We start from the raw sequence: 20207 nt of genomic DNA on the forward strand, positions 1-20207 counted from the left end.
CACTGAACATACTGAAAGTGGGACAGACAGTGCTGAGAGCGTTGAAACTGCTCAGCCCGTGCAGCCCAATGAACCAGTTCCCAACCACTGGGACAGCTCTGCTAGAATTATTGACATCACTGATGTCAGTGACGCCGAGGAATGGCCCGCTGAAATGATTCCAACAAATCCTTCGGTGGAACTTGGCACCCAGTCCTCATCGACGTCGGTCCACCCGAATTTAAACCACGCATTGCAGCAAGTCGTCGCCAGCGGCTCCTCACACAATGTGGAAGGCCACTACGGGCAGCCTGGTCATCAAGATCCTGGTAGTGTGCTGTACGGCAAGTCTGATATGTTTGAGGTTCCAGGTGCTTCTGCATTCGCGGGTGGTAGCAATGCTAAGCACTTGCCATTCGGGACTTGGAATTCTGTGGCGTCGAACCCGTTCATGGCTGAGGCTAACCCAGCATCAGCTGGACAAATCCCGCCCTTGACTCCTGCTCAGACTTTTGGTCGCGCCCCGGCCAACGCAATCCTCCGGCAGGCAATCGAAAACAGCAGAAAGCGTAACTATGAGGCGTCGAACGCGATTGTTCAGAGGTACGCCACTCCCCATAACATGGGACCAAGCAGAAACTGGTCATCGAGCTAACAACTCCATCGAGCAGTTCTAACAACGTCGCTAGTGGCTCAGGCATCGCTGCTGATGGCTCAAGCTCGCTGGCTGATCGTCATGCTGACCTTGCGCGCCCCACCAAAAGGGCGAAGCTTAACAAGAAAGATATAGACGCGATGAGGGTCAAACGTGACCGGGAAAAGAACAAGGGCAAGTCTACTCAGAGAGGCCAAGGTGGCAGAGGCGGCAAACGCAACGGTAAACAGGAAGCTGAGTTGAAGGAGGAGTCATCTCCTGAGCCAGAGAGTGAACCGGAGCCCATGCCTGAGCCGGAGCGCTTCAAGGTTAAAGATAAAAAGTTCTGGAACTCCTTGGATCCCAACTCCCGCGGAGTTCGTCCCGAAAACTTCCCAGATATCGACAAACTTCTCAACCCAACCAACGACATACCACAGGCCACCATCTATGATTCCGCGAGTGAGGCGCGTGCTGATCACGTGGCCGATAGCGACATCGAGGAAGACGATACTATCCCCAAGACGCACGCAGCTAAGAAGGCTATCGTGGTGGCATTGACCGATTTGATGATGGACAATTCTTGGGCGCAGGACGGCACAAGAGCCTTGAAGAGCTGGATCCGCGCCGAGCACCCCAGGCATGTGATGGAAAAAGCCGCCTGGGAGCTACTGGTAAGAGATTCCTCAGGCAATGCCATATTCTTGGTGATCATTCTGACAGACTGACTCGCAGGAGGCACTGATTCGTCGCAATACCAACGGTCCAGAGCTCCTCTATTATGACTATTTGAAGTTCCCAACTCCGCCCAAATGGATGAGTTTCAGAGATAGACTTTCCAAGATCATGGAGGCCATGGTCTACCACAAGGCTGTGCTCAAGCACATTCTTGATCCTGAGTACATAAATCTTCTCGTGGAGGACCCGGTTGGCAGCCTTTACCGCGTCCGCGAAAACAAACACGTGAACCGTAAGAAGGCTCAACTGATTCGTGCGGCACAGGAGGCCCTCAAGAAGAAACAGGAGGAGGAGGCTGTTAGAGCTCAATCCTTGGGCCGGGCGCCCGTTGAAGAGGGTCTCGTTGAAGAGGAACTCGTTCCCGACAACGATGAGTACTCCGCGGATGACGAAGAATCTGCAGATGAGTCCATTGACCTGGAAAGCCCGCCTACCTCGCCTCCTCTCGCGAACGCGGGACCTTCCTCGGAGAAGGGCAATGGCGCCACCAATGCCAACGGCAGCACTTCCCAGGTACCCGTGGCCAACTCCGCTGTGCAGAATGGCATTGCAGGCGCCTTTTTTCCGGCAAGAATGGGTCTGGACGATCTTGAAAACCTCATGGTTGAACCCTCTTTTACTGCTGGAGGCAACGCGGACGCGGATCCCCTGTTTCCCAACGCGGACCCCAACCCTCTCTTGATGGCTACAGCCCCTTCTGCGCACAATGCGATGCCCGGAGGTCTCCAGGATTTCATGGATCCCTGGATGGGCAATCTTCCATTGGTTCCTTTCGGAGCACAGCCTATCGACCCAGCCTACCTTGATCCCGGCAACATGGCACAGGGCAACAACCTCCAGCCAAACATTCGGTCCTTGAACGGTCTCAACCAGGGCAACATGGCAGCTCCTTTCCAGAGCAGCATGCAGACCGTCGATCCTCGTATAATTATGGCGCATAACAGCCTCGTGCCCGCGGGCCGCACCATTCAACCCCCTCAGCACGGACGGATGCAGAAAGCCATGGGTCGAGACGCTGCTGATCCGAACATGTTCGACTCCCACAACAGCACGAATGCATTGGGTCCTCTCCCGGATTATATCCTCCCGATCCCCTTGATCGATCTGAACAGAAGGCATGCTGGCCCTACGATTTCCCCCTGCCAAGAGAGCGTTGTCGATTATCTGCAGGGAGTGGACGCTGATGTCTGCGCGTGGGTGGAAAGCCCTCCGCCTAGATGTGCTGCGCCTCAAAACAATGCAGCTGTACCTCTATCTCGAGCCGCCCTGCCCCAAACTGAGCTTGCTAGGGTTGAGGGTGTCTTTCTGGATATCAAAAAGCGCAAGCAGGTGGAGGCGGGCATTCAGGATGATTCTCAGCGCCGCAAGCGTAAGCAGTAGCTTACTTGCATACGGTACACTAACGTACATACAGTCCAGTACACCTTTGGTGCTTGGATTTCTATCTTTTTTTTGTGTCTTTGTTTCTGTTGTTTTTGAGGATTTCGGTTCGCTTTTGAGATTGTCGTTCAGATTTTGCGATTGTGGTTTTGAATCTTTGGTTTCGTTGCTTGCGATTCGGATTCGCTGCTTGCTTTTCGGTTTCGGTGATTGCTATTTCGGTTTCTGCTTCCCTGCGTTGCTTTTGTTTGCTTTTCTCAGGGTCTCAGGGGGCTGTGGTTATGCTATTCAGTTTCTGCTTTCTTGCGTTGCTTGCGTTTTGTTTTCCTCGGGTCTAGGAGTTGTTGGTTATGCTTTGCGATTCGGTGTTTTGCTTCTTTGCTTTTATGAGGCCTGTCCGTCCCATGGTGGATGGGAGCCATGAGCCAAACCTGCAGCTCCCACAGCTCATGACTGCCCATCCACCATGGGACGGACGGACCTTGGAGACGAGGAATGATAGGTGCTCCGTTTGAATGTGATTTTGCTCTATTTTTATCCTTCGTGTCTTGGACACAACCCGCGATGATTTTGCCCCAGTGTAAAGGTTTTTTGAACGCAAGGACGATCGCTACGAGAATGACGCCAAGGTTTGGTGTAGGAGGCAAGGCCCATTGGCAGCGATGTACAGATGACAAGGCTTTCCGGTTCGAAAGTACGGTTCCTTTTTGCTGGTGTTATCCTTCCTGTTCCCAGATTGAAATTGCAGACTCGTTTTGTTTTTCAAGTTGTTATTCTTTCGTTTTTGATGCAGTTATTCTTTAATGCAAATCCGATCAATTACACTCCCCTCGCAGCTGCGTAGAGATCTCCGCCTGGCCCCTTCAATCCCCTGCCAGAACCTGAATCGCTAGAAAAACACTTCCCAGAACTACTGAGCAGCAGAAGCAGGCACGATCCCAAACCGCTCGTAGGGAAAATCCTCCAACGACGACAACAGCACCCCCCACCCATCACGCAACTTCCCCGGCGTGCCATTGCCATTATCCTTGCGCTGGCCCTCGCGCCCCGCGACCAACTCCTCGGCCTCCTTCTCAGCCGGCCCCTTCTCCTCCTCCTTATGCTCCCCGGTCAACCCCGCGAGCACCTCCTCCTCCCGCCCCCGATACGCCTCCAAAAGCCCCGGATGCGGCACCCAGACGACCTGCATGCCCGCACGCCGCCCGGCCTCAACACCGGGCACCGCATCCTCAAACACCAGACACTCCGCCGGCGTGATCTCCCTCTCCCCCTTCTCTCTGAGGCCGGAATTAATCGTCTCCAGCGCCAGCAGATAGATATCGGGCAGCGGCTTCCCGCGCCCCCTACCGATGCGGGGATCATCGCCCAGGACGCGCTGGTGCTGCGGGAAGGCGGCGAATAACCGGCCGAGGTGCGAGGCCTTGAGGTGGAAGTTCTTGGCGTGCGAGGAGGTGGCCAGCGCGATGTGGATGGGGGAGGCGGTGGACTGCGTGGCGAGCAGGGTCTGCAGGAGGCGTTCCACGCCCGGGAGCGGTTGGGTGGTGGGGAAGCGTTCCAGTTGCAGGGCGGTGATTTTGGCGATGTATTCGTCTTGCGTTATGGGGAGTTGGGCCCAGTCGTGGAAGATGCGGCCGGCCTTTTTGGTTTGGGTAAGGGTGGGGTTAGCTGTGTTGTTGTTGTTGTTGTGGTGGTGGTGGTGGTTTATTGTTTGGGGACAGGGGGAACAGGGACAGGGGGGAGACGTACTTCAGGGGCAGGGCGGCCTTGGAGCTGGGCCTTGATCGACCACGGGAGTAACGGTTTGCCGTACTCCTGCAGCACGGTGTTGGTGATTGAGGTGTAGATGTCCTCCGAGTCAATGAGGAGGCCGTCCATGTCGAAGAGACATGCCCGCACGCGGGGTAATCTGCACAGCATCAGAGTGGGTTCAATTGGCCGGAAGAAGGCTGGCAATGTGAGGGCGCACTTACTCAGGGGTGGCTGCGGACATGGTGGACTGGAGTGTGCTGGTCAAGTTCCCGAAAGCAATGCTAAAAGTCAAAAGACAGGCAAAGGAATAGAATGGAGTGGAGGTGGTCGATTTCTCCGCACTTTACGAGAATGATTCGATATCGGCTATCGATAACTTAGTGGGGGGAGGGGGGAGGAACAAATCTCTGCCTCAGGCTGGCACTGCTGCTCTCAGCCCCGCCGCCCACTCGCGGACGGCCGCGGCGGGACCGTCCATCTTCAAGCTTGCTCGAGGATTAGAGCACCGGAAAGCACACCTCCGGAGCAGCTCTGCACCATCCTCAAAATGTCAAAAGACGAGACTAGAGCACACACAAGCGACAGCGAAGATGAAGAGGACGTCTTCCACGACGCCCGCTTTCCCGCCGACGAAGAGACGGTAAGTACAGCCACCACCACCACCACCACCACCACCACCACCACCACCACCTTCAGCACCATCAAACCTAACAGCAGTCCTTGCTAGAAACTCCTCGAAGAATCCCACTCCCTCAAAGCCGAAGCCAACCAGCTCTTCACGGCCGCCAGCTACGACGAAGCCATTACCTGCTACGACCGCGCCCTGGCCGCGTGCCCCAACTACCTCGACTACGAAGTCGCCGTGCTGCGCAGCAACATGGCCGCCTGCTACCTGAAGCTGGACGACTGGAAGGCCTCCGTGGACGCGGCGACGGCGTGTCTCGACCGGCTGGAGAAAGTGTTACCGTCGACGACTACAACCACGGAGGCGAGCCGGACAGGCCAGAGTCCAGAAACGGAGGAGGCGGTTGTAGAGATCACCGGGGACGATGACGAGGCAGAGGAGGCCCAGCTCCAGCGTCTGCAGCAGCGGGACCAGACGAAGCGCGACGTGCTGCGGATCCGCGCGAAGGCGCTGATGCGCCGTGCTCGGGCCCGGATGCAGCTCGGCGGGTGGGCGAACTTGCAAGGCGCCGAGGAGGACTACAAGGCGCTGGCGGCCATGGATAACCTCCCCCCGGACGATAGGCGCGTCGTGCAGAAGGGTTTGCGCGATTTGCCGGACCGGATCGCCCAGGCCCGCGAGAAGGATATGGCGGAGATGATGGGCAAGCTGAAAGATGTGAGTCGACGCCCTCGTTGCCCTTGTTTCCATGGCCGTACTAATTGAAGGAAAACCCAGCTGGGCAATGGGATTCTCAAGCCCTTTGGCCTCTCCACCGAGAACTTCAAGTTCGTCCAGGACCCCAAGACCGGCGGGTATAGCATGAATTTCCAGTCCGGTTGACATATCCCCGAGGAGGTATATAATGACACTAAGCATTTGGAGTTGGGTTGCATTTTACGAGCGAAAGCGATAGCGGCGATAGAGTGTTTATTCGGAGTGAGCTATAATTTTATTTGTTACATTATTTACAAGGGCGGTCGTTCAACTACTGCCCTGCCGTGAACATGGTAGCGATTCTCGATAGTTCATCAACAGAGACCTTGTCACCAAGGTCAAAGACTGTGGAGCGACGTTGGCTTTTCCCGCCGAAAGGTTGGTCGACTTGCTGGATCGCAGGCCCCTGAGGGCTGGGGCCATAGACTCGGGCAGTAAATCCACCCTCAAGGTCTCCGCCAACAATCGGAGGCCACGGCTGGATGCCATGGCAGAACTTGAAAAAGTCCTCTGCAATCGCAGAGCCGACTTCTCGCTGGGCAGGCGACAAAAACTCACGGAAGTTCTGGAAGAGGTAGGCAAGATCGAGAATGTGCCCAGCTCGACCTTTCCAAGCGCCCTCCCACGGGTTACCTTCATTGAAGTAGTAGACAAAAGCGCGTCCCTTCCAGCCTTGCGCCGATGCCAATGAGGGGGCGAACATCCAAACGTCGTTCAAGAACTCGAGGATGGCAAGAAAGGCGTGCTCGTCATCTAAGTACTTGGTTATGCCGTAGCTGACCGAGATTTGTTCTACGACTTCTGGTTGCGTGGCAAGGACGGCTACAAGACTCTTGAAGAAACGCTCAGCGCATCCGGTCTTGAGATCAGACCTAATGGCATGGATGATGTTGGCCTGTCGGTTTAGCATGGGCGACATCAGACTGGATGGAACTTGTAACGTACGTCAATCTGGGCATCACCAACCATCAAGTCCTGGCACCAGTCCTTGCCTTTGGGGATGTGGTTGGTTCTATCCGCCAGCTGGGTGTAGGTTACCGCGGATGGAACCAGATCTCCATCCACTGCAAACGTCGGACTGATGGACGGTGGGACCTTGGCGACCAACTCTTCCCCAGGAGTCTTCAGCAAGGCACCGATTCGTTCTTCGGGTGAGGCATCCGCCAAGCCCAATGCTGCCATTGCCTGCTCGTATTTCTGCTCGTGAGCCTCGTAGGATAGGCTGGGCGAGAAGAAGCGATTTCCGCTCATCATGATGGCTCGTTTGAAAAGAGGCGTTTCGGACTCGAGGTGACAGGCGACAGATGCTGCGAGTTTCAGTCAACTCGTGCCAATACCACACAAGGGTCAGGTACTGTACATACCCGCGCCAGCGCTCATTCCAGCAAGAGTGATGTTGTCTGGATCGCCTCCGAAGTCACCGATGTGCCTACGCACCCAGGCCAAAGCCACCCGCTGGTCTCGCAGGCCATTGTTGGCCTTGTAGCCGGCGTTCCGCAGTTCCTCCGAGGTCATGAACCCGAACATGCCCAGTCGATAGCTTCGCTGATTAGCACACGCATCGTCCCACGGCCTGGCTAACAGACATACTTGATGGACACTGCGACAATAGGCAGGCCGTTCGACACCGACAGCGCGACCAGCCGCTCGAGATCAAACTGCGGCCAGGAGTTGGCCCCGATGAACAGCCCGCCGCCATGGATGAACACAAAGACCGGCAGACGAGCATCGGTCGTGGTGTCACTCGGGATGGCAATGTTCAAGTTCAGGCAGTCGACGTCGGACTGGACGAGAGGCTTCTTGGGCAGTGTATGCTGGATGATGCTGAGCTCCAAGTCGCATCCGAACGACGGGGACAGCGCCGTCGGGCTTGCGGAGTCGTTGCTGGTCAGTCTGCCACACGAATCAAGCCGTTGATCTAATTGACTTACCCATGGCTGGTCGCGTCGAGCACGTCCCCGTCCCCGTCCCCGTCCCCGTCCCCGTCCCCGTCCCCGTCGCGAGTTTCAATGAGTTGTGCATCTGCGAGTCGGTCGTTGAGAGTGGCGTACTTGATGCCTAGGAATTGGGTCACTTTGTTGCTATCTCGCCCCCGGAGCTTGCCCAGGTTCTGAGTTAGAAGGATCGTCATGTTGGAAGGATGATGCTTTGGAGAGGCATTGAGTTGTTTGAGCGGAGGTTGCGAGTGTGTGAACTGTCAAGTAAAGAAACCCCCCGCACGGAAATCCCCCAGGCCGTACCAGGCCCCGCAATCGCAGTGGGTCTGCCATTTCATCCGCAGCTGTGAGGATGAAACGAACGAGTGAGAGTGCTGTCCATCATTGCTGAAAATTGCAGTTTTCACCTGAGGGTGTCAACATACTAGTAGATTGTACAACGGCTGACACTTCTAGCTATATGGGTATACTTAACTTATGTGAGTATCGCGGATCTCGCATACCTCCGCCACGAGCAGATCAAAGTCACCCGATGGCCAGTACCTCACACGGATCTTTCGTCAGGGATGAAGACATGACGTCGCGACAAGCTTGTCCTCGAGAGCCAGAAGATTGACCGGCGTGTGCGGACCACAGCATTACGAGCCAGTCCATCAGTCGCAACTTCCTCCGCTGTAATCCAACCCTGGGACAGTAAACCCATCGACAACCAGAACAGAGACACTGCAATGATCAACGAAAACCTCAATCGTTCGCACCTCACCTCATCCACCTATTCTTATCAACATCACCCCCTGACTGTATCAGCCAGTCTATCGAACACTCTTATCTATTCAGGCAAAACGCCCCGATCCAGATGGAACCAACAAAGAAAGTTCGCTGGAATATGTCCCCGGACCCAGCCGAGCCACAGTAAGCCTAGCCAGAATCCTTTCGTTCCTAACTCATGAGATACAAGAATCTGCTGACCCCGCGAAGCGAATTACCATATCATGTAGGCCAGGAGATCAAATTACACCCAACCAGCCCCCGCGCAGACCAGGTCTCCGTCATGAACGCCACAGTCCTCGACGTGTACGAAGCTGAGAACCAGATGGCATGTGTACTGCTGATCGACGTGGACCCGCCGCTAGGGAAGATGACCACGCCGATGTCACTGAAGCTGTTCGACCGACGCTGCGCGGCTGAGGCCCGGATCCAGAAGCTGGGGCGCCGGAACACCGACGCCGCGCACTGGGCTGCGTCGGTCGAGCGAGACTACCACGAGTACCTCTGCCAGCAGGCGAGTCACATCGCCGTGGACCTGCTCTCGCAGAACGAGAACCCGCGCTTCCAACACTTGAGCTGGGCGCCCGCGCACAAGGAGATCTACCTTGAGGGGCTCATGCAACGGAGCTTGGCAAATGAATTGGCGGTCTGGCACCGCCTGCGGCTGCTGGAGGGCAAGATTATCCCGCGGTTCTACGGCGGCGTCTTGGCGACGTGGGAGGTCAGGGCAGATGACGGGGAATTCACCAAGACAGGCACCTGTCATGGGTATCTGCAGCAGTATCGTGAAGGGTACAGTCTGGGCAATCTGTGTCGGGATTTGCCGAATACGCTCTGGGGTACCGTCTGCGACGATGTCATGCACATAGTGCATACGTTTCAGGAATGGGGCGTGCGAACGGATCGTCTCAGTCTGAAAGACTTTGAAGTGTGGTATATCACGGACCCAGATGAGGATGACAACGCGAGCAGCGCCCCCTTCTTGCGAGTGTTTCTAGTTGACCTCCGATCCTGTGTGAATCGGAGCTCCCGCGACAGTGACTATGCATGGAAACAGCGTAGGGCTTTAGCAGATGAGGAGTGTGCCATCGCGCGAGACTTGGAGTTGCTCACGGGTTATGCGTGGACATATCATCGCTCGGAAGGTTCTGATGCCATGGAACCGGACTCTCCCCACGTCGAGCACGTAGAAGTGGCAGAGACCGAAGAAACGCCAATGTCGCCAACGAACTCTGACAGAACAGGAACCCCGGGAAGTCCCTAAGGTGTAGTGAGTGGAATTGGGCAACGAGTCAGAGACCCAGGAAGTCATTCGTTTAGTATAATCCGAGAAGATAGGTAGCAATAACTGAGATATAGAACTTTGGAAGCATAACTTTCCATCGACATTGAACGCATCAATGTGTTCTAACATAGCGAGAATATTCAAGTATGGTATGCGGAAATAAAATCACAGTATACATTTGGCACACGATTATGGATCGCACCGCACCATTATAAATGACTTACCAGACCAAAATCATGGCCGAAGCGTGAGTCAGACCCGTAGATCAATTCTGCAATGCTTAGTCTGCTCTATATGGCCACAGCACACTACGCAACTGTTGAGTTAACGGTGGTGTTCATGAAGCTCGACCCCAGTTTCGCCTGGGCAGCCTGGATCAACGCCCCGACCGCGCCGTCGAAGTTCGAGAAGATATTCCCCACAACCGACTCCCCGCACGGGCTCTCCTGCGCGGCCGACGAGCTAGACCCTGTGTCTCGCTTCCTCTTGAAGCTGATCCCGGGCGTGATCGTGACGCAGTTGTACTGCGCCTCGGCGGCGCGCAGCTGGCAGATCTCGTCGGTCTTGCAGTCATCAGTGCACGATGAGACGTCCCAGCCGCGGCTCTTGCGGGCGTAGTAGTCCTGGAAGACCGCGTCGTCGCTTTCGAAGAGCGCGGTGACGTTGTGCCAGAACGCCGGGGTGAGCTCGGCGGCACTGTCGGTGACCGGCGGGTTAAGGAGCGCGCCGTAGGTTTCCTTGACGGAGTAGTATTTCTCCCAGACGGGCTTCTCCTGATAGGTGGGGCTGGACATGTTGGCGATGTAGACGGTGAAGTCGAGGACGCCGAAGGTGACCGGGTCGACCGAGTAGACGCGGAACGTCGGGTTGCCGGAGGTCGGGGTCAGCGCGGGGGCAATGTAAGACATCATGGTCGCGGTGGCGGCGGTCTGGTCGGTGTAGTCCGAGTAGGCGATCTCGAACTCGTCCTTGTGGGTGTGGCCGTAGAAGACAGCGGCGATGGTCGCCTCGTAGCGCTGGATGATCTGGTTGAAGTAGTTGGAGCCGTCGTGGAAGGTGTCGCCCGAGCCCATCGGCATGTGGCCCATCAGCCATACGCGCTCGCCGGCGGTCTCGGCGGCGGCCAGTTCGCTGACTAGCCAGGCGAGTTGGCCGTTCGGGTCGGTCAGCATGGTCTGCTCGTAGAGCCAGAAGTTCTCCTTGTAGTAAAAGTTGGTGTTGAAGGAGATGATGCGGAGGTTGCCGCCCGAGTACTTGACCGAGTAGGAGCCATAGTCGTCCGCGGTGCTGGCAGCGGTAGATCCGATCCACTGGCTCCAGTCGGCTGACAAGGTATCGTAGGCCCACTGACTGGAGATTGTAGTGTCTATGTCCGACGTTGGGAAGGAGTTGACGGGCGCAGTATCGTGGTTACCGGTGACACCGTAGACGAGGTTGAGGTAGTTGGGCATTCGCGTCTTGTAAGCGTCGTTGAGGTCATTAGTTACCTCGGTCTCGTTGACCAGCCACACAGCGCCTTCAACGACGTCACCCGTGAAGATCGTGAAAGAGGCGTCCGGAACAAGTTCTTGAATAGCTGCGTACATGCTTTCCTCCAAGGTGAGAGGGGCGTCGCAGTTGTGGTTTCCATACTCCCCTGCAGGATAGTCCGTCGATCCAGGCTCATCTGAAGCGGTATACGGGCGGCAGCAGATATTTTTGGTACAGTTGTAGCTAAAAAGAGATTAAGGTCAGCATAAATGCGGGGTGGATGTATAGAAAGCGTCGGATTGAAGGACATACTTGGCACCTGTCTCGTAAGAAAGATCAACGTGGATGTCACTGATGTGGACAATCTGCAGAGGGGTCTCTCCACTTGAAGCAGGCCGAGACGCATTCGCTGGCTTAGCAGAAGGAAATGCAACATTGTATTCGGCCACAGCCGGATAGTCGCAAAGTCCAAAGATGGTAGTACAAAAGAGGACCGCTGTCTTGGAAGGGACATCCATGTTACGGAGATCGTGGGCCAGAATAGGTCCTTCACGGGAGATTGCACCCTCGCAAACATCGTCGTCGTCCACCTTATCTCTATCAGAGAAGTTCATCGGAGACGATGGAAGACTCACCTACCTTAGCCAAGATGCAAACCTCAGTGATGACATCCACGAAGTCATCGTTGCCCAAGTGAGCAAGCGCTTGGAGAACAACCAGCAAGGCCTTGGAGCCAAATCAGCTTAATGTTCCAGACCACCAGAAATAAGTACTTCAAGTTGTAAAAGATTGCTCACCTCACACGCAGCACATGTCGTGGCGTCCTCGATATCTGTCAGAATTTCGCTCACTGTTGATCTTTTGTCCAGTCCGCTTGACGCGACAGAAGCGCCAAGCAGACCCGCAAAGCAAAGCAATTGAGAGATCTTCATTGTGCACGGGAGGATGAAGCTTGACTTTGCCCAGAGAGCGAGAGGCTTTACTTCGCTTTTATAACTACTAGCTTGATCGAATCCCGACTAACCCATGCATTGAGCGCGTCGACAGGCTGCATTTTCCTCGATGTCCTTGGTTCAGGCACGTTCTTTTGCATTGGGCAATGATTGACCCTTGTTGGCGAGCAGGGTGGAGTTCAGAGTGAAATGAAGCTTTGACAGTAGCGAGCATTCCGAGACATTCGTAAGAGTGATTGGGTAGGAGGGGTTCGGAAGGAAGTTGAAGATATTGAGATTAATTTATTCGCCGGGGCGCTAGGAGCAATGTCCGGCTGAAGATACTCGCTTCTACCACAAATCGGGCGATGACTTCCTCCTTGGGCTAGAACATCATTGTCCCCCTTAAAAGGAGCTCGGAAATCTTTAGCCTGTTGTCGGGCGATGAAGGGCATGCACAAGCTCTTTCCTTATCATAAACCTGACTTGTGTCGCGACATGACCATATGTTAAAAATGCTATGTGTCTGAGATGAATCTGCGTCTGCCTCAATCCATCATCGAGCGTGTAAGAGCCTGAAATTTTTGGAGAACCTCCGCCTCTTGCTCCGGCGTCAAATGAGATCGTCGTACGATATACAGCCCGTCTCGAAGGCGAGCATTAACGATGAGCTTTTTGGTCTTTGACTTGGCGAGTCCTTCGATCGTTTTCGCAATGCCATGAAATGGGTATGCCACCAGTCCGATTCCAGCTACGTCCAGAACTAGTCAGCTTTCTCCATCATATGAGTGAGCAATCAGAGCTTGCGCAGCGAGCGATTGACCACTTACCAGAAGGAACCTTCGTCGCCAGCCCAATGGTACCCTTAACAAACCCTTTCATGGCGCCCAGTACCCCTTCTTCTTTGGCTCCCTTAATGGGCTGTGTGAAGATTCCCGTGAAGCCATCTGCCATTCCATCCACAAAATTTCGACCACCCATCACAGCTCCCGACTTCCAGTCCTTCACTGTTCCATAATTCTTGGGCTCTTCTCCATACAGCCGGGGGACCTGTCGGAACCCTTCTGCTGCGGCATGCGGGATGTCTACCACTACGCCTTTGAAGTAAGAACCGGTAAATTTGCCGAATTCCTTCAAAGTTGCACCGGCTACGTTGCCTGCGGTGACCAACGAACTTGGATGCTGCTCCTTGCTTTTTTCGCTCGTTCTTGAACACTGAGGATTGATTTCGACAGCGCTTCGGTGCCCTATGAATGCTGCGGAGCTCGTAGCCGAGGTCATATTTTTGTTTGTGGAGTTTGTAGGGGGTCTAGGAGAGCGGCTCCGCTTGTATTCTTTGTATGGCTTGTAGAGCATCCCACCGCTCGACTTGATCATGTCGTACCCTGTACTTGTCGAGGCGGAGATCAACCCGGTGAGAGGATCCCAGCGGCGATTCTCGATGAAAATTGGGTTAATTTCATGACTAGCTCGAAGATAATGTCAGCATGCGAGCAACTCGACAGATCATCTTCGAATCCACAAGGCATATTTGGAAGCATAAGCAGACCTTCTAATGTCTTTGACGTCGATCGCCGACTTTTCAATCAGGATTTGAGCCGCTGCCTTAGATAGATAGATTTTCCGTTTCGATATGACACACTTCCATACAGCAGCTTGATTAGGCATCACATGGCAACGCATTCGCTCTAAGGGTAGATGGCGATGGAATGATTGAACAGCTGCAGTGACGCCAGACTCGGCTCGCATCTTCGTTGCGATTTGCTGAGCCGCTGCTGCTGCCCCCGGTGTGAGGCAAAGTCGTATGGCGTCTGACAGGTTCTTCGAGTTGAGGCGAGAGTAGGGAATGGGTTTAGCACCCGCGCCAGCACGGGCTACCATGTTACCCCAGAAAGGTTGGCTGAAATGATATCATGTTAGTGCTGGTAGATTGACGAACTCCACCGGACTTGACTTACTCCCCAAAGAAAGGAACAATAGCGGTTGGCCGCCCATGAGCAAGGCCACATGCAGTGGTACCCGCGCCACCATGATGTACGACTGCAGCAACGTGCTGAAAAAGCCACTCATGCGGACAATCATCAATATAGAAGGTGTTCTGGGTGAAATCTCCCGCCAACTCACTCCATCCACGTGATACAATAGCACGAACGCCAAGATTTCTGACGGCATCGAGGATGGTCCTCGTCAATTGCTGGGGATTATCAACGACAATACTGCCGAAACCGATATAGATGGGAGCTGGGCCTGACTGCAGGAAATCGAGTAACTCTCTGGGCGGGCTGTATGATGGTGTATCTCTGAAGAAGAACCCACATATATCTGTAGCGCGTGTTGTTAATTCGGTTCGCGTATGCTGTATCCGATTGTCAAGCACGTACCAATGTGGCTCGGCCAATCTCCTGGTTTGGGTACTAGTGCTGGGGACCAGCAGTATGTGAAAGGTATCTTCAAGGTCTCTGCGAGACTGGGTCCCTCCGACATTGGGATCGGATCCAGGTCAATACCAGCCCGCCATCGGTTGATCACGTCCCCTAAGCTACAATGAGCATCGTTAGTCTGAATCTCGGCCACCTTCGTTCCAAAAAACGTACCCTTGCCAGGTCAACCATTCTACAACCCCATATGATACCCAATTCGCAGTGGTGGGGTTCATCTCTGAAGCACGAAGGTTGGCAAGAGGATGCGGGAAAGCCCTCGTGCTGCTCCACGGCATGGTGAACATCAGATGGACAGGAATATCCAAAGCTTGTGCACAATGTATATGGGCGAAGCTGGGCGGGTTGGCAATAATGGCGTCGGCCACAAATGGTACCTGTGTGACTGGGTCGTCCTCGATACATGATCGCCAGCAGCCGTCGAGCATCTCAGTCACCATAGCCCTCTTCTTCTGCACCTCGCCAGCACGCAGGGTCTTCATCTGAGGAATCAATCCGGGGTTTTTGACCATGAATGCCATCAGTTCTGCCGGATTGCCCCCAATCGGAAAGAATTCCAGCCCGGACTCTGTCACAAAGGTTCTAAACACATCATGAGTAGCAATGCGGACGCGATGTCCGTATTTCTGCAACTCATTCCCCAACGCAATGAACGGCTGAACGTCTCCGCGACTACCTACTATTTGAATCACAATGTTGAGTTGAATGTCGCAGATCACAGGTTGAGGCTGCGTTGAACGCTCGCCGAAGTAGTCTGGTGGCGGATTGTGGATGTCCTCTTGCTGAGCTTCGATAATTTGAGCGAGGGTTCTGGCGAATACGGAGTCGAGATCGACATCGATGCGTCCATCGGCTTGATTAAGATAAGTCTCATGTCAAACGACTATATGAGGGCTTGATTGTCCTGCAAAGACTCACCCTGAACATCTCCTAAATCATCGGCCAGATGGTTGTCGACGCCATCAGGGTAGAGCGAGTACGGGGGCAGACCATGTTCGTCAGGTGTCCTCAAGTCTTTTAAATCCTCTTTGGTGGGCCTTTGCATGATTGCAGGTCGTGAAAGCGAGGTTCCGTGGAAAGATGCTCATTTTCTCGGAATTCTGGTGGAAATGGATGTACTTGTAGTTGGAACCGAGCTGGGGTCACCAACAAGGTCTGCATACTAAAAAGGGTCTATGGTCGATGCTCGCCCCGTATTCGTATGGTATTCCCGTCTGGACTAGCCACTGTGGGGCATAGAAAATAGTCTGATAAGGCAACCCAACCCAATGGATGAATTGTGGAGTGCTAGTTAGTGTCAGTACTCAGTCCGGACTAGATACTCAATCTTTTCTTCTAGACTGGGGTGATTTCCTTGAGGATCACTACGCTATCCATTCATAGCATACTCATGTACTTGCAGTTTTGTCGTTTGTCTCTGTACTACCGCAAGCCAGCGGCACGAAGAGTAAGTTTTATACATGCCCTTGCAAATACAGGTTAAGGATGACACCAGACCATTTATTCCATGGATACCTAGTTGGTAAGCTCAACGCTTATCTTGTTAGTCTTGTAAGTGAGAAATCTGGTATATTCTACATCTCATGCATCTGTATTCAAATATCTATGGAGATTGTTGTTACCTGCTATCGTTACCTGTGGCACGTGCTGGCTACCCAGTGACATGTGCGTTGTCCTGATTGGGGTTAGCGCCGGATACTGGACCGCGGCGGCTTGCATTCCTCATCCCGCGGGCTGTCCACGTACGTATTACGGAGTACGGAAACTACGCTTGATTCTCCAGATCTCATCGCCTGGGGTCTTACTATACTCTATTGTGACAATAGAAGATGGCTCCAGGCCAGTCCTCCGTCTTTTTCATCTTGTGAGGCTGATCTAATGACTTCTGGTTTCTCTTACTGTTTTACGTACCCTTCTCCCTCCCCTTTGGCACCGTAAGCCGTGAGCACCCTTCCCCGCTCACGCATGCTCACTCCTGACAAACCCGCTGTGAGAGCCACGTCCAGAATCGTCCGGTCTTACTGTGGACATTCAGCTTCTCAATAATGTCGATACTCTCAGAAGCTACCGCAGCAGTGACAACGGCAACATCATCCGCGCAACCCCTAAACACGTCGCCTCCGATCACCGCTACATCGCTGTTGTCTACTTCACCGCGCGAGCTCCTCTCTTTACCCCTTCGAGGTCTTTCAAAAGCAGAGACATTTGCATTCTCAATAGTACCAAAGCAGTTTGCTAGGATGGCTGGACTCCAAGAAATGGCGACACACATCTGGGGCTCAGCCCCGGCCACGGGATCGGAAGGCGATACAGTGGTTCTTGCAACACAGGTCGCGGCGGAAGTGGTTCGAGAGAGCGTAGCAGACGCTGCCGCCCAGGCTGACTCTAGCCTCCCCACTATTTCCGACATTGTACAAGCCGTGGTAAAGTTCAGTGGGTTCTTTTCGTATCTGACCGGTCGGTGGTCATTAGCTTGTTTCACAGTAGTAAGTACATCATCGCTTTTGGTCTTCTGTTGCTGTGAGCAAGTCAGTTTATCTGATCATTTCAAGTCTCTTGTCCTCAATAGAATCACCATATATGCATCCACGCGACGGCGACTTCAATTAGACTGGAGCAGGAGATTCGCCCTGCGCATAATACCAATCGTCCTCTTCGTCGCTCAGATACATGCCCTGCTTCGTGCTCTCCGATGCCAGACATCGCCGGACTATTTGCTTATCCGATACGGAAAACCGAACAAGCGATTGTTCTTTGATTATGCCGGAAATGGCGGCTTTCTCCATACTTTCAGCTCGGCACTGCTCCCTTGGGAAACAGATGCGCAGTCTTGCAGTGCAGTACACATGGGCCGCCCTATCAACGCCTCGGACATATCATACGGTTCCTTCCGGCTTCTGTGGCCGGCCTTCCTCCGGCTGTGTATAAGTCACTTTGTGGAAACGCTTTGTTGCGCATTGCAAGGAAGGTCGGTCGTTACAGAGGCAGGGATGTCTATCTTCGAACATTCGCTTGCCTTTGCCGAAGCAGAATCCACGATAAGTCAGTCACTCGGCCTGGGTATCTTCGGTCTGTCGAAGCAGAGTCCTACGAAAGACGTCAAAGGAGAAGGTGGCCAATCTGTGCTTCAGTCATTGAGCAAGGCGCAAGCTTTGGAGCGAATGAACGTTTCCCCGGAGTTGCTGCTCATCACTTTGATTTCTTGCTGTAACAGTTTGACATCCAATCTGCTTGATGTCTTTGGAAAGCAGAGTCAGTATCGACTCGTCAACACGACTTTCTGGGGGGTCTGTTTCATGTCTGCCATCGCATGGGGTACATTTGGTGGTACATCGACTGGCACTGAAAGCTTGGTCTTCAGAATTCCGACAGTTTGCCTTGTTGGATTTGTGCCCCATCTTTTCATCTTGCTGGGAATATTCATTTGCGTCTTTATCTATGCCCTGGCTCTCGTGATCACTGCCTTCTCGCTACCTATGGACGCACCTCAGAACCTATCCTTGAAAGAGAGATTGTCGCTGGCACATGAAAATATGCAGGGTGCCAACCAGATCCAGAGCATACGTTTCAACCGGCACGATGATTTCTACACCACCTCATTAAGAATCGGCTATGGTGCCTTGACTGCCGCCAGACAGGCAGTCTTCTTGAATGAAGGACGGGGAGTAGTCGCGCAAAGAATGACTTGGCTGGAAAGGGACAGGCTAGCTGAAATCGAGCTCATGCAGCGCAAATACTCAGGTGCACAGGGTCGTGACTCTGTATACGGCGACCGCCAGAAAAGTGAGGAATTGCAGGAGCTTGAGATGGAAGCCACTGCGGAGTGGGAGTGGGAATCTGGATATGCTCGGGAGAAGAAAATCGAGACCACTGTCTCGCAGTCCGCGAGAGCACACGATGAATCCGAAGGTGTCGGCGCATTCCGCGGTGTTGTCCGGTGCTATCAATCTTTTGCGTTCTTTCGTGCTATCTTCCATTTCTTGCTCCGGTGGACCGCGTATGGCTTTGACAAGCTACTGAGCAAGATTGGTATCAACAGGCGGCCGCAGTGGCTCAAATCGTTGGTTCGGAGTCAGCGGAAGAAGAAGCATCGGGGAAGGAAGAACAATCTAGAGAAGCTAGACTTCTGGGTAATGTCGGAGGATGGAGTGCTCAAAGTACCTGCCAACTCCGACTTCGATGTGGAGTCCGAAATGCGCCGGCGGGAGAGCATTGATGCCAGCCGCTGGGGAGAGTCAGACGAACGGCGGCTTGACGAAAAACTATATGACTGGTGGAGAGCTGGAGGTGCATGGGGTAATCAAGATCGAAGTCCTGATTATGTGCCTTCTGTTGAGGACTGGGATGACACAACCAGCGTTGTGTCAATGGCAACAACCAGCGACTCGGACTGGGAAGCTTATGAGTCGGATGGACGCCGGACTCCCACTCAAGAAGACCCGTATCCTGGTCGTTTGTCTCGTGAAGACACTCCTGTGCAGGAAACACTCGTTGATCTTGGCTCCTTTGCCCGTTTACTGGATCCTCGCGACCAGGAAAGCAGGCAGGAAGCTCGTATACTCGCGGCACACCTTGCTGCGGGCCGTGAAGGTCGGATCATGACTCGTCGCCAGTTCCAGCAACAGGTCGAGCGCGACAGGGCCCGAGTTCTGCTTACTTCGCGTTTCTCACAGCTAAACCAGGGCTCCGGTGACGAGAAGCGGAAGCCTACACCAGAGGAGGAGACTGAGATCTTAGAGAAGCTCATCCTCTCCCAAAGAATGGAGTCATTCAACAAATCCCCATTAAACGAACAGACGTGGGAATCGGGGGCATCAGGCCTTGGCCCCAGCGGACCTCCGTGTGTCATCTGTCAGACCAGTCCGCGGTCCATTATAACATGGCCCTGTCGGTGTTTGTGTATCTGTGAGGATTGTCGGGTGAGCCTGGCGATGAATAACTTTGGCAGCTGTGTGACTTGCCGTCGGGAAGTTGGAGGGTTTGTCCGGCTGTGGGTGCCATAGGTTCACTCCAGGTCTGTTTCCTTTGAGTTCTGTCTGCAGCCATACTGTCTTGGCAGATGCTGTTTCTCCTCTCCTATCTGAGCCTTCTTTGTTACTATATGCATAACAGGTTACCTTAACCACGGCGTTCGGGATATCGTCGTTTCGTTTTCGCTTACCGCAATAAATGGTAGAATTGCATCGAGCATTCTTTCTTCTCAACTGTTCACTCCCAGGCGCTAGATAAATGAACATAATCTCCCATCCAGCACTTTATTTTCTGAACATGCCTCTGAAGATGGAGAGGCAATATAGAGTTAGACTCGCCCGAAGAGTCCACAATATCAGTTCACAAGAACCAGCTCTACAACCCTACCGTGTGCACCATTTAGGAGAAACCAACAAATGCCATGCTGACTCTAAGAGCATGGGCTGAAAGAACTAGTCCCTTGTTTCTTCTAAACTCACCGCTTTCGAGCAACACAGGGTTATGCTCATATCGATCAACTTGTCACCTTGGCCTGTTGTTCTCAT

General features: G+C 53.7%; 8 protein-coding genes across 8 annotated transcripts; 4 read left to right on the top strand and 4 right to left on the bottom strand.

The window, feature by feature from the left end:
- The first annotated feature begins 3149 nt into the window (after positions 1-3149).
- On the top strand, positions 3150-3588 carry BO82DRAFT_37875 (uncharacterized protein). Its single transcript, XM_025637648.1, has one exon. It carries the CDS (start codon positions 3227-3229, stop codon positions 3533-3535), a length of 309 nt encoding a protein of 102 aa, XP_025493829.1. The 5' UTR covers positions 3150-3226; the 3' UTR covers positions 3536-3588.
- BO82DRAFT_331477 (haloacid dehalogenase superfamily protein) lies at positions 3483-4822 on the bottom strand. The gene is made up of 3 exons (XM_025633143.1): positions 4702-4822; positions 4478-4637; positions 3483-4367 (listed from the first exon to the last, which is right to left on the bottom strand). Exons 1-3 carry the CDS (start codon positions 4719-4721, stop codon positions 3642-3644), a joined length of 906 nt encoding a protein of 301 aa, XP_025493830.1. The 5' UTR covers positions 4722-4822; the 3' UTR covers positions 3483-3641.
- Positions 4823-4969: 147 nt separating this feature from the next.
- On the top strand, positions 4970-6106 carry BO82DRAFT_352693 (tetratricopeptide repeat protein 1). Its single transcript, XM_025634764.1, has 3 exons — positions 4970-5120; positions 5208-5822; positions 5883-6106. Exons 1-3 carry the CDS (start codon positions 5028-5030, stop codon positions 5985-5987), a joined length of 813 nt encoding a protein of 270 aa, XP_025493831.1. The 5' UTR covers positions 4970-5027; the 3' UTR covers positions 5988-6106.
- BO82DRAFT_306242 (putative carboxylesterase) lies at positions 6084-8019 on the bottom strand. Its single transcript, XM_025632248.1, has 5 exons — positions 7816-8019; positions 7452-7690; positions 7226-7401; positions 6807-7168; positions 6084-6756 (listed from the first exon to the last, which is right to left on the bottom strand). The coding sequence occupies exons 1-5, from the start codon at positions 7990-7992 to the stop codon at positions 6133-6135; spliced, it is 1578 nt and encodes a 525-aa protein (XP_025493832.1). The 5' UTR covers positions 7993-8019; the 3' UTR covers positions 6084-6132.
- Positions 8020-8684: 665 nt separating this feature from the next.
- Positions 8685-9830, top strand: BO82DRAFT_400389 (uncharacterized protein; the record flags this gene model as incomplete). The annotated part of the gene is made up of 2 exons (XM_025639178.1): positions 8685-8710; positions 8777-9830. 2 exons carry the CDS (start codon positions 8685-8687, stop codon positions 9828-9830), a joined length of 1080 nt encoding a protein of 359 aa, XP_025493833.1.
- Positions 9831-10109: 279 nt separating this feature from the next.
- BO82DRAFT_331486 (acid sphingomyelinase) lies at positions 10110-12253 on the bottom strand (the record flags this gene model as incomplete). Its single annotated transcript, XM_025633144.1, has 4 exons — positions 10110-11564; positions 11634-11911; positions 11961-12047; positions 12119-12253. The coding sequence occupies 4 exons, from the start codon at positions 12251-12253 to the stop codon at positions 10160-10162; spliced, it is 1905 nt and encodes a 634-aa protein (XP_025493834.1). The 3' UTR covers positions 10110-10159.
- A 526-nt stretch (positions 12254-12779) lies between these two features.
- Positions 12780-15802, bottom strand: BO82DRAFT_331489 (putative sterol glucosyltransferase). The gene is made up of 7 exons (XM_025633145.1): positions 15610-15802; positions 14848-15544; positions 14635-14792; positions 14212-14575; positions 13803-14153; positions 13084-13718; positions 12780-13004 (listed from the first exon to the last, which is right to left on the bottom strand). The coding sequence occupies exons 1-7, from the start codon at positions 15734-15736 to the stop codon at positions 12802-12804; spliced, it is 2535 nt and encodes an 844-aa protein (XP_025493835.1). The 5' UTR covers positions 15737-15802; the 3' UTR covers positions 12780-12801.
- Positions 15803-16473: 671 nt separating this feature from the next.
- BO82DRAFT_430782 (putative ubiquitin-protein ligase (Asi3)) lies at positions 16474-19936 on the top strand. The gene is made up of 2 exons (XM_025640642.1): positions 16474-17177; positions 17244-19936. The coding sequence occupies exons 1-2, from the start codon at positions 16737-16739 to the stop codon at positions 19692-19694; spliced, it is 2892 nt and encodes a 963-aa protein (XP_025493836.1). The 5' UTR covers positions 16474-16736; the 3' UTR covers positions 19695-19936.
- Positions 19937-20207: the final 271 nt, after the last annotated feature.

The sequence above is a fragment of the Aspergillus uvarum genome (assembly GCF_003184745.1).
Source record: "Aspergillus uvarum CBS 121591 unplaced genomic scaffold BO82scaffold_15, whole genome shotgun sequence".
Classification (NCBI taxonomy): Eukaryota; Fungi; Ascomycota; class Eurotiomycetes; order Eurotiales; family Aspergillaceae; genus Aspergillus; species Aspergillus uvarum.